Below are 13148 nucleotides of genomic sequence, written 5' to 3'. Positions count from 1 at the left end.
GAGTACATCAGACCTCAATGGTGAAGGGGAAAATGAACTCACCACAGTACCTCCCCCTTGAGGTGGGGTCACCAAACCCTCATCCACGCCACCAGGACGATCAGGGTGAGCCCGATGAAAGGCACGCACCAATCTTTTGGCATGAATATCAGAGGCAGAGACCCAGGAATTATCCTCCTGACCATAACCCTTCCACTTAACCAAATACTGGAGTCTCCGTCTAGCCAGACGGGAATCCAGTATCTTATCTACCTCATATTCCATGTTACCTTCAACCAATACAGGGTTCGGAGGTGCCACCCCAGGAACAACTGGTTCAACAAACCTCTTCAACAAGGACTTATGAAGCACATTATGGATTTTAAATGTGACAGGAAGAGCCAAACGAAAAGAGACCGGTGTTGTGAGTTCATTTTCCCCTTCGTCACTGAGGTCTGGTGAACTCCCTATTCTGGTAAAGGAAGGTAATGAGCCTGATTATCAGGCACCTGAGCCTAATGAGGATGACTGGCTGAGTGGAGTCACTGACTGGATATAAGGCTGCCGACGCCCTTCTGCCCTGCGGGTGATTTCTCTGTGGACTTCTAGGACACCAGTCTGATTCCTGCTCCTCTAAAGCTAAGTTTTCTGCTTTGCCTGTTAGCATTTGTGTTTTGTTTTTGTTTTCCTTGCTTTTCTGGATTCTGCCATTCCCTGCTGGGGTGAGCTGAATCTCCTTTTGCCGGTTGCTCTGTCTTCAGAATATTCCTGAGTACTGACATAGCTTTTTTTGAAGCCTAGCGTCTTCAGGGCCTTTTTCACTGTCAGTCTGTTGGCTCTTATTTTCATAGGGTTTTTCACGGATTGCAGACAGCAGCCTTCCTGTCCTTTCCTATCTAGTTAGCTTGGGCCCCGTCTTTGCTCAGTCTATCTTTCTGTCTGTGTTAGTGTTTTCATCTTGCTTCACCGTCATTATATGTTGGGGGCTGCCTATTGCTTTGGGGTCTGCTCTGGGGCAGTTTAGATTTCCCCTTTCTTTCTTTAGGCCTATTTAATTCTCCAGCTGTGATCGAGGGGTCTAGGGCATCGTAGGAACCCCCCACGGCTACTGTTAGTTGTTGTGATAGGATCAGGGGTCTGCAATCCGATAGCTGCCAACCTCTCTGGTTTTCTGGACTTAGCTAGCATTTCTGTTTTTGCCTCCTACGGTGACTCAATCATAACAGACCGGATTAATAATCTCCAAAATCTTGTAAGGTCCAATAAATCTAGGCTTAAACTTAGGAGAAGCCACCTTCATAGCGATATTTTTTGATGATAACCAAACCATATCACCAACCTTAAACTGGGGACAAATGGTCCTATGTCGGTTGGAAAACCGCTGGGCCTTTTCCTGGGAGAGAGAAAACTTATCCACCACTTGGTACCAGATCTGGTGCATTCTCTCCACCACAGTGTCAACACCTGGGCAGGCAGAAGGCTCCACCTGCCCTGAAGAAAATCGAGGATGAAACCCAAAGTTACAAAAAAAAGGTGACATCAAAGTGGCAGAACTAACTCTATTATTTAAAGCAAATTCGGCCAAGGGCAAAAATGAAACCCAATCATCCTGATCAGCGGAAATAAAACATCTCAAATACGACTCCAAGGTCTGGTTTGTTCTCTCCGTCTGCCCATTGGTCTGAGGATGAAAAGCAGAGGAGAAGGACAACTGAATTCCCAGCTTGGAACAGAAAGTCCTCCAAAATCTAGACACAAACTGAACTCCTCTGTCAGATACAATGTTCTCAGGAATCCCGTGCAAGCGAACCACCTGTTGCAAAAACAGGGGCACCAACTCAGAGGAAGATGGCAACTTAGGGAGTGGTACAAGATGAGCCATCTTAGAGAACCTATCACAAATCACCCAAATAACAGTCATTCTCTGAGAGACAGGCATATCAGAGATGAAATCCATTGAAATATGGGTCCATGGCCTCCTGGGGACCGGCAAAGGCATCAGCAACCCACTAGAGCGAGAACAAGGTTTATACCGGGAGCAAGTCCCACAGGACTGCACAAAATTCCTGACATCACGAGACAAGGAGGGCCACCAAAAAGACCGACTCACCAGATCTCTAGTACCAAAAATACCTGGATGACCAGCCAATGCAGAGCAATGAACTTCAGACATCACTCTCTTCTTCCACTGGTCAGGAACATACAACTTTCCACTGGGACAACGCTCAGGTTTGTCCTCCTGGAACTCTTCCAGAGCACGTCTCAAATCGGGCGAGATGGCAGAAAGAACTACCCCTTCGCCTAAGATGGTAGCAGGCTTGGTCACCACAGGAGAATCAGCAAAGAAGTTCCTAGAGAGGGCGTCTGCCTTGACATTCTTAGTGCCAGGAAGAAAAGAGACCACAAAATCAAAACGTGTAAAAAACAAGGCCCACCTAGCCTGTCTAGGGTTCAAGCATTTGACCGACTCCAGGTAAATCAAATTCTTGTGGTCAGTGAGGACCACGACTTGATGTTTAGCTCCCTCCAACCAATGTCTCCACTCCTCAAATGCCAATTTCATGGCTAACAGTTCCGATTCCCCACATCATAGTTACGTTCAGATGGAGAGAACTTTCGGGAAAAGAAAGCACAGGGATTCATTTTAGATGTTACAGGATCCTTTTGGGACAAAACAGCTCCTGCACCAATCTCAGAAGCATCCACCTCTACCTGGAACGGGAGTGAGACACCAGGTTGCCGCAAAACCGGGGCAGAAGTGAATCTTCGCTTCAGCTCCTGAAAGGAAGAAACAGCCTCTGGAGACCAATTCAACACATCAGCACCCTTTTTAGTCAGATCAGTCAATGGCTTGGCAATACTAGAAAATTTTGCTATAAATTTCCGATAAAAATTAGCAAAACCCAAAAACTTCTGGAGGGCCTTCAAAGAAGTGGGCTGAACCCAATAATAAATGGCCTGTACCTTGGCCGGGTCCATTTCAATAGTTGACGGAGACAAAATAAATCTCAAAAATGAAATCCTCTGTACCCCAAAAAGGCATTTCGATCCTTTGACATACAGGGAATTCTCCCTCAAGATCCGGAACACAGTCCGAACATGTTCCACATGAGAATCCCAATCCTTGGAGAAGATCAAAATATCATCCAGATAGATAATCAAAAATTTATCCACAAAGTCTCGGAAAATGTCGTTCATGAAGCACTGGAAGACAGAAGGGGCATTAGTGAGCCCAAAAGGCATCACCAGGTACTCAAAATGTCCCTCCGGAGTATTAAACGCCGTCTTCCATTCATCCCCATGCTTAATGCGGATAAGATTATACGCCCCCTGAGGTCAAGCTTGGTAAACCAGCAAGCACCTTTAACTCTGGAGAATAGATCCGAAATCAGGGGTAACGGATACCGATATTTAATAGTAATTTTGTTGAGGGCACGATAATCAATACAAGGCCTTAATGAACCATCCTTTTTGGCCACGAAAAAAAAACCAGCACCTCAGGGTGAAGAGGATGGTCTAATATGACCCTTCTCCAACGCCTCCTTAATATAGGATCGCATAGCCTCGTGTTCGGGTACAGATAAATTGAGGAGCTGACCCTTGGGAAATTTACACCCCGGGCTCAGTTCAATTGCACAGTCATAACTCCTATGAGGAGGCAAAGACGCAGACTCATTTTCACTAAATACATCATAAAAGTCCGCCAAATAGTCAGGAACATCATGCGACTGAGGAGAGGTGGAAAAAACCGGAGCCTCACTAAGGGCACACCGACAACCCCAACTCACCACACACACAGATTTCCAATCCAAAACTGGATTATAAATTTGCAACCAGGGAAACCCCAGAACAATGGTATCATGCAAATTATGCAACACCAAAAATCTGCAATTTTCTTGATGGTCTGGCGCAACCCGCATTACCACCTGGGTCCAAAACTGAAGTTTATTTTTCGCCAAAGGAGTAGCATCAATCCCCCTCAAAGGGATAGGTGTCCGCAGAGGTGTCATCGGAAATCCACAACGTTTAGCAAAATCCAAGTCCATTAGGTTCAGGGCTGCTCCCGAATCCACAAAAGCCTTGGCGGAAAATGTGGACAGGGAGCAGATCAGAGTAATTGCCAGAAGAAACTTAGGTTGAACACCACCCACAGAAAACGTGTGTGCAAAACATTTCTCTCGTTTTGGACAGACAGAAATAATATGCGAGGCATCTCCACAAAAAAAACACCGCTTATCACGCCTTCTGAACTCCTGACGTTGCTCCCTGGACAAAACTCTATCACACTGCATAGTTTCAGACACTTGTTCAACAGGTGGCAACACCTCTCGTGCAGTCCTGCGTTCACGTAAACGCCGATCAACCTGAATGGCTAATGACATAGAATCGTCAAGACCAGAGGGAACAGGAAATCCCACCATAGTATCTTTTACGGCTTCTGACAAACCCTTCCGAAAGAGAGCTGCCAAGGCATTATCATTCCAGGTAGTAAGGACCGCCCACTTTCGGAATTTTTGACAGTACAATTCTGCAGAATCTCGACCCTGACTCAATGCCAACAGGGTCTTTTCAGCCTGATCAATAGCATTAGGTTCGTCATACAACAACTCCAAGGCTTGAAAAAATGCGTTCACATTAGTCAGAATAGGATCATCTGGTTTCAAAGAAAACGCCCAATCCTGGGGATTGCCACGCAGCAAAGAGATGACAATTTTAACCTGCTGCGCGGAGGTGCCTGACGAGTTAGGCTTCAAGGCAAAAAATAATTTACAATTATTTTTGAAATTCAAAAATTTAGACCGATCCCCAAAAAACACATCAGGAGTGGGGATCTTTGGTTCAGCAGCATGTGAATGAGTAAGATAGGCGGAAATTCCCCGCACTTCCGCAGCGAGCTGCTCCACACAATCAGACAATTGCTTTATCTCCATTGAGAGAAAAAAAATTCCCCCTACTGCCTCAGAGATATAGAGGAAAAAATATACACACTTTTTCTTTTTTTAACAATTCTTTCCTGCTATTGAGTACCCTAGGATCTGTGGTATGGCGGGTGATTCTGTTATGAATGAGTCACCATAGGAGGCAAAAACAGAAATACTAGCTAAATCCAGAAAACCAGAGAAGTTGGCAGCTATCGGATTGCAGACCCCTGAACCTAACAACAACAACTAGCAGTAGCCGTGGGGGGTTCCTACGGAGCCCTAGACCCCTCGATCATAGCCGGAGAACTACATAGCCTAAAGACAGAAAGGGAAATCTAAACTGCCCCAGAGCAGACCCCAAAGCAATAGGCAGCCCCCAACATATAATGACAGTGAAGCAAGAAGAAAAAACACTCACACAGATAGAACGATAGGCTGAGCAAATGATGGGGCCCAAGCTAACTAAATAGGACAGAATAGAAAAGCTGCTGTCTGCAATCCGCAAAAACCCTATCGAAACAAGACACAACAGACTGATAGGGAAAAAAGCCCTGAAGACGCTAGGCTTCAAAAAGACTATATCAGTACCCAGGTATTTTCTGAAGACAGAGCAAAAAGGAATTCAGCTCACCCCAGCAGGGAATAGCAGAAATCCAGCAAAACAAGGCAAAACCAAACCAAAACAAAAATGCAAAAAGCAGAGCAGAAAACTTAGCTTTTGAGGAGCAGGAATCAGACTGGTCTCCAAGAATCCCTCAGAGAAATCACCCGCAAGGCAGAAGGGCGTCGGCTGCCTTATATCCAGTCAGCAATTCCAGTCACCCAGTCATCATCATTCTGCTCAGCTGTTTGGTAATCAGCCTCACTACCTTCCTTCACCAGAAGAGGGAGTTCATCAGACCTCAATGGTGAAGGGGAAAATGAACTCACAACAGCGTACTTCCTGGATGTCTGGAGCGCTTTTTGAGCTCATTTGCAAGTCTAGGCTTCTTGATGGATTGGCCCATTTCCTGTCACCAGCCAAAAGACCTGCGTATTTCTCGCAGGTCACACGTGTGGTCCGTGTGTAATCCATATTTTTTGCGCACCCATAGACTTGCATTGGCGTACTACGGCCTTAAGTGCGCTGACAATCGCAGCATGCTGCGATTGGCACGGACCGTAGAACACGGATGAGAAATATACGGCTGGTGCGAGGTACCCCATAGAGAATTATTGGTCCGTGTCTAAGGCTAGTTTCACACTTGCTTTTTTTTGCAGCGCGTTTTTCCCGCAAAAAACGCATTGAAAAAACGCATACATAAGCATACAACTGCTGCGCTTTTTTCAAGCATTTTTATGAGCATGCATGAAAAAAACGCAGCGTTTTTATGCGTTTGTATGCGTTTTTAGTGCGTTTTTACCGCGTTTGCGTTTTTTTCCAACATTTTTAGGTGGCCCCTCACACTACCCAAACCATGACTTTACTAACCCTAACCCTGACCCTAACCCTAACCCTAACCCTGACCCTAACCCTAACCAAATCATACTTAACCCTAACCCAAACCCTAAACCCTAACTAACCCTAACCCTAACCCTAACCCTGACCCTAACCCTAACCCTGACCCTAACCCTAACCCTGACCCTGACCCTAACCTTGACCCTGACCCTAACCCTTAACAAAACCATACTTAACCCTAACCCTGACCCTAACCCTAACCCTGACCCTAACCCTTAACCAAACCATACTTAACCCTAATCCTGACCCTAACCCTGACCCTAACCCTTAACCAAACCATACTTAACCCTAATCCTGACCCTAACCCTGACCCTAACCCTTAACCAAACCATACTTAACCCTAACCCTAACCCTAACCCTGACCCTAACCCTTAACCAAACCATACTTAACCCTAACCCTAACCCTGACCCTAACCCTTAACCAAACCATACTTAACCCTAACCCTAACCCTAACCCTGACCCTAACCCTTAACCAAACCATACTTAACCCTAATCCTGACCCTAACCCTGACCCTAACCCTTAACCAAACCATACTTAACCCTAATCCTGACCCTAACCCTGACCCTAACCCTGACCCTAACCCTTAACAAAACCAAACTTAACCCTAATCCTGACCCTAACCCTGACCCTAACCCTTAACCAAACCATACTTAACCCTAACCCTGACCCAAACCCCAACCCTAACCCTGACCCTGACCATAACCCTAACCCTAAACCCCCTTGACTAACCCTAACTCTAACCCAAACCCCTAAATTCCATGGTTAACAAAAAAAAACGCATATGCAAAAAAAACGCATACATGAGCATGCCAGTGCGCACATATGCGCATCCATAGGCTATAATGGCCATTTTTAGCGCAAAACGTGCGCATATGTGCGCATGCGCTTTTTTGCAGGGCCCAAAAATGCAACATGCTGCGTCTGGAAAATACCAACGCACACCCCAAAAAAACGCAGCGCATGAAAATCGCATACATGCGCTTACCAGCGCGCAGGTATGCGCACCCATGTTAAATATAGGGGAAAAAACGCATGCGCAGGTATGCGTTTTTTTCCAGCGCTAAAAAACGCAAATGTGAAACCAGCCTAATGCGTGCTTTTAGCGCCTCGCACTCGTCCGTATTTCTCGCTAGTGTGACCCCGGCCTAATACTGCTACTATGTACAAGAATATAGCTTCTATAATACGATTCCTATGGACAAGAATATAACTACTATAACATATCCCTCTATGTACAAGAATATAACTACTATAATACTGCCCCCTATGTAGAAGAATATAACTACTATAATACTGCCCCTATGTACAAGAATATAACTACTATAATACTGCCCCCTATACACAAAATGTAGTGCAGCGGTGTCCTCACTGTGCAGTGATGAGGCAGTGACCCAGGAAAGTTCAAAGTAAACGTAGTTTTAATGTCCAAAACTTACAAAAAAAACAAACCGTGTCCTACAGATTGCAGACGGAAAACAACAGTTCATAAATGTGTCCATTTGCCGAGTGTGACTGCACCACCGTATTATGCTGCGGGGTGCCAGGAGTTTGCTCCGCTTGGCACTGTGTTCCCTCACACAGGTTGCGCTTTTGCAGAGTCGTCTGCTCTGGATCCTGTAAACTCCACACTGACACACCCAACCCTCTGTTGCAGGGGTTTTTTACTATCAACCTGTGGCCGTAGGCCACATGGAAAACCTGGCAAGGGGAGGAAACGGAGCGCACCACTACCTTCCTGTTGTTCGTTTCAAAAACAAAAGCCCATGGCAGGTTTTCCTAAATCTGCCTTGGACAAATATCTTGCCAAGACCAACACTCACTTTTATTCTGCACTAGCTGAAGAGCCCGGCGCTGTCCGGGCATAGTAACTAACTACGGTTACCGTAGTTAGAACAAATTATAATGACTATATATATATAAAGCTGAGTGTAGAGCCCTGCCCTCTCCACATAGCCACATTCCCTATAACATCCCAAATCATCCCATCAGCCAGAGCTACCGGACTACTACCCCTAATATCCCACATCATCCCGTCAGAGCCACTGGATTACTACCTCTAATATCCCACATCATCCCGTCAGCCAGAGCCACCGGACTAGTACTCCTAATATCCCACATCGTCCCGTCAGCCAGAGACACCGGACTACTACCCCTAATATCCCACATCTTCCCTTCAGCCAGAGCCACCGGACTACTACTCCTAATATCCCACATAATCCCATCAGCCAGAGCCACCGGACTACTGCCCCCTAATATCACACATCATCCCATCAGCCAGAGCCACCGGACTACTACTCCTAATATCCCACATCGTCCCGTCAGCCAGAGCCACCGGACAACTACCCCTAATATCCCACATCATCCCATCAGCCTGGGGTCAGAACCAGAGCGCTAAGTGGAACGGTCCACACCGGGGATCCCTTTAAGAGAGGCCTGGTGTCAGAACCAGAGCGCTGAGTGGATTTGTCCTGACTTCCATACCAATGATCCCTTTAATAGAAGCCTGGGGTGAGAATCAGACCGATGAGGGATTTACCATAACTTCCATATCGGAGATCCCTTTAAGAGAGGCCTGGGGTCAGTACCAAAGCGCAGAGTGGATTTTCCCTCACTTCCATACCGGGGATCCCTTTAAGAGGGGCCTTGGGTCAGAACCAGAGCGCTCAGTGGATTTGCCTTAACTTCCATACCGGGGATCCCTTTAAGAGGGGTCTTGGGTCAGAACCAGAGCGCTGAGTGGATTTGCCCTGACCTGACTTGCATACCAATGATCCCTTTAATAGAACCCTGGGGTCAGAATCAGAGCGCTGAGGGATTTGCTCTAACTTCCATACAGAAGATCCCTTTAAGAGAGCCAGTGGTCAGTACCAGAGCATTTGAAGGCAATTGCCCTGACTTCCATACCGGGGATCCCTTTAAGAGAGCCTGGGGTCAGAACCAGAACGCTGAGTGGAATTGCCCTAACTTCCATACCGGGGATCCATTTAAGAGAGGCCTGGCATCAGAACCAGAGCGCTGAGTGGATTTGTCCTGTCTTCCATACCAATGATCCCTTTAATAGAAGTCTGGGGTGAGAATCAGTGTGCTGAGTGATTTTCCTTAACTTCCATACCGGAGATCCCTTTAAGAGAGGCCTGGGGTCAGTACCAAAGCGCAGAGTGGATTTGCCGTAACTTGCATACCAATGATCCCTTTAATAGAACCCTGGGGTGAGAATCAGAGCACTGAGGGATTTGCCCTAACTTCCATACAGCAGATCCCTTTAAGAGAGCATGGGGTCAGTACCAGAGCATTTGAAGGCAATTGCCCTGACTTCCATACCGGAGATCCCTTTAAGAAAGGCCTGGGGTCAGTACCAAAGTGCAGAGTGGATTTGCCCTAAATTCCATACCAATGATCCCTTTAAGAGAAACTGGGGTCAGAACCCCAGAGCTGAGTGGAACAGTCCTAACTTCCATACCGGAGATCCCTTTAAGAGAGGCCTGGGGTCAAAACCAAAGCGCTAGATGGATTTGCTCTGACTTCCATCATAATGATCCCTTTAAGAGGGAAGATGTGCCTATATGATGGAGGATATGTATATGGGCACAGGAGGGGCGATTCATTTTTGTCATGTGCTCTCTGCTCCTTTCTGGGGGCAGACAATGGCTGGGAGCTTATGTTCCAGGGAATCCTAGATTTCTCCCACCATGTCTATGTCTGCTGAGGTGTTGTCAAGTGGGAAAACTTGCTCATAGCAACCAATCACAGCTCAGCTTCTTTAACCTGCTCTGGTGAAATGAGAGATGGTTAGTGATTGGTTGCAAGGAAAACTGTTGCTCATAGCAACCAATCATAGCTCAGCTTCTTTTGAACAGCTCTGTTGAAATGAAAGATGCTTCGTGATTGGTTGGTGATACACAGACACACACACACACATTTAGTTTTATATATAGAGATTGCAATAACAGCTATGCTTGTGACTGCAATGCACTCCGCGGCCTCAGTATGCTTCTTTGCACATCCTGAGGGACGCATAGCGACCCTTGCATATGACCTCAGTCAGTGCCTCACAAAGGATATAACTAATATAATACTTCTCCTTATGTACAAGAATATAACTGTAATGATCTCCACACTGTTCCTGTCTGCTATGTTACTTTTGTATGGAGGGTGTCAGTCTGTTTTGGTTGTGCTGGGTCTGGGCTGCAATCATCTGTGTTCACCTCCCTTGATTAGTCCTCTACTAAGGGTATGTGCACACGCTGCGGATTCTGCTGTGGATCCGCAGCTAATTTGGCCCTGCGGACCCGCAGCAGTTCCACAGACAGTGTACAGTACCAAGTAAGTCTATGGGATTTACAATCCGCTGTGCACATGCTGCCGTTTTTTCACTGCGGAAAAGCTGCAGTTTTAAATCTGCAGAAAGAATTGACATGTCAATTCTTTCTGCGGATTCCGCTGTGGTTTGACACCTGTTCCATTGTCCAGGTGTCAAACCGCAGGGGAAAACCGCTGGCCAATCAGCAGGAAAACCGCAGGTCACTTTACCTGCGGTTTTACCTGCAGATCCGCACGGAAAAATCCGCTATAAATCCGCAGCGTGTGCACATAGCCTTAAGCATGCTAGCTCCTCCATCCAGTGTCAATTGTACACTAACTGCTGCCTATGTAAGGGTATGTTTCCATGGTCCGGAATCCCTGCACTTTGGACGTAGCGGAAAGCCCGTTCTGCCCAAAGCGCCACCCCCTGTTGTACGCGCGGTGATTCCGCAAGTGTTCATTGAACACATGCAGAATCACTGCATCATTGTGGTGTTCCATCTAAAGTTATTCTTATATGCTTTATATAGATTGTGTTATGTTACCATTCTTTGTGTACAGCCTTGCATTTGGTCTGCTGCCACCTGCTGGTCTTTTTCTGTACAGCAGCCTGCAGCTAATTAATTCTAGTACATGCCTTCCTCTTCTGGGTCAGGTACTCCTTCTCTTCCTGTTGGTGGCCATTCTAGTTTCATTTTCACCCGGGAGAGGCATGCTTACCAGGCTGTGAAAGGCATCAGTTTTTTTTACCACAATTTGCTGAATCACCTTGCTCCAACTTGCTACCAATTTGCTGCACACCTTGCTGCACACACATGGCTGTATCACTTTGGTCGCTACATCTGCACGTCTGGAGAATCTACTGCATTACCAATCATATGCTGTATGTCCAGATCTCCAAGTAAACAAGTCTGGACTTCACAAAATCTGTTGTGTATCATCTCTCCGGACACATGAACAGCAAAACAGCAACAATAGTCCTGTCTGCTCTGCATTGAGGAAACGGAAGGTAGGAATCTCTCCCAGCCCCAATCAACTACACCTCCATTCGCCTCATGTGGGGACAGAACAATCATATCCATAGACTGGGTTATTTATCTTGAGATGGAGCGCCTCTGTAAGATAAATAGACATGCTGCGTTCTATCAAGACACGCTGCATGTCCGGATTTGTGGGTGTGTCACCCGCGTTTTAGTGCACGCATAGTGGAGACTGGATTTCTTAAAGTCCCCTCCACTATGCTGTAACATCTGGACGCTGCGGATTTAATGCTGTGGCAGTACGCAGAGTTCAATCCGCAGCTAATCCTGATGTAATCCGGACCATGATGGAAGCATACCCTATGACTGATCCCTCTGTGCTCTGTGCCTGACCCAGCCTGACTTTATTCCCTTCCCGGACTTAGACTCTTTCCCTGTGACCTGACTTTTCTTGTGCCTGCTCCCTGTAAACTGTCGTGTCTTTCTGGTTTTCCTGACCTCGGCTCGTGAATTGGATTTCGTCTTTGACTTCCCCTTGTTGTACAGCGCCATTTCCTGGACCTGACCTCGGATTGTTTCACCTCCCTTTACTTATTCAGTAAGTAGTGTTTATACTGTATATATGTACTATCTGTTATTGTAGTCTTTCTCTCCCTTTCTTGGACTAATTATTACTATAGTGACTCATGTCACAATAACTACAATAATACTGCCCCTATGTACAAGAATATAACTACTATAATACCACCCCTATGTACAAGAATATAACTACTATAATACTCCTCCTATGTACAAGAATATAACTACTATAATACTGCCCCCTATGTACAAGAATATAACTACTATAATACTGCCCCCTATGTACAAGAATGTAACTACTATAATACTGCCACTATGTACAAGATTATAACTATGATAATACTGTTTCTATGTACAAGAATATAACTACTATAATACTGTCCCCCATATACAAGAATAAAGCTACTATTATACTGCCCCTATGTACAGAAATATAATTATAACACTTCCCCCCTATGTACAAGAAAATAGCTACTATAATACTGCCCCCTATGTACAAGAATATAACTACTATAATACTGCCCCTATGTACAAGAATATAACTACTATAATACTGCTCCTATGTACAAGAATATAACTACTATAATACTGCCCCTATGTACAAGAATATAACTACTATAATACTGCCCCTATGTACAAGAATATAACTACTATAATACTGATCCTATGTACAAGAATATAACTACTATAATACTGCCCCTATGTACAGGAATATAACTACTATAATACTGTTCCTATGTACAAGAATATAACTACTATAATACTGCCCCCTATGTACAAGAATATAACTACTATAATACTGCTCCTATTTACAAGAATATAACTACTATAATGCTGTCCTCCATATACAAGAATAAAACTACTATAATACTGCCCCCTATGTACA

The 13148-nt window shown here is 45.5% G+C and overlaps 1 protein-coding gene across 6 annotated transcripts in view; it reads left to right on the top strand.

Moving 5' to 3' along the window:
- Window positions 1-13148, top strand: part of KCNN3 (potassium calcium-activated channel subfamily N member 3) — a 217832-nt gene that overhangs the window by 127589 nt on the left and 77095 nt on the right. The window contains exon 1 of one of the 6 annotated variants that reach the window (XM_073566853.1): window positions 8922-8978. The exons of 1 other annotated variant lie outside the window; for it this stretch is intronic. Coding sequence is in view for 1 of the 5 variants with exons in the window: in XM_073566849.1 (XP_073422950.1) it covers window positions 9169-9261 (93 nt within the window). In the remaining 4 variants the exon portion in view is untranslated. 4 more of the 6 variants (XM_073566849.1, XM_073566851.1, XM_073566850.1 and 1 more) reach the window with 4 other exon arrangements.

Source organism: Dendrobates tinctorius, unplaced genomic scaffold (genome assembly GCF_039654945.1).
Source record: "Dendrobates tinctorius isolate UK_male_01 unplaced genomic scaffold, ASM3965494v1 ptg000019l, whole genome shotgun sequence".
NCBI classification, from domain to species: Eukaryota; Metazoa; Chordata; class Amphibia; order Anura; family Dendrobatidae; genus Dendrobates; species Dendrobates tinctorius.
The sequence above is the reverse complement of the archived record's forward strand: the minus strand, read 5'-3'. Positions and strand labels throughout refer to the sequence as shown.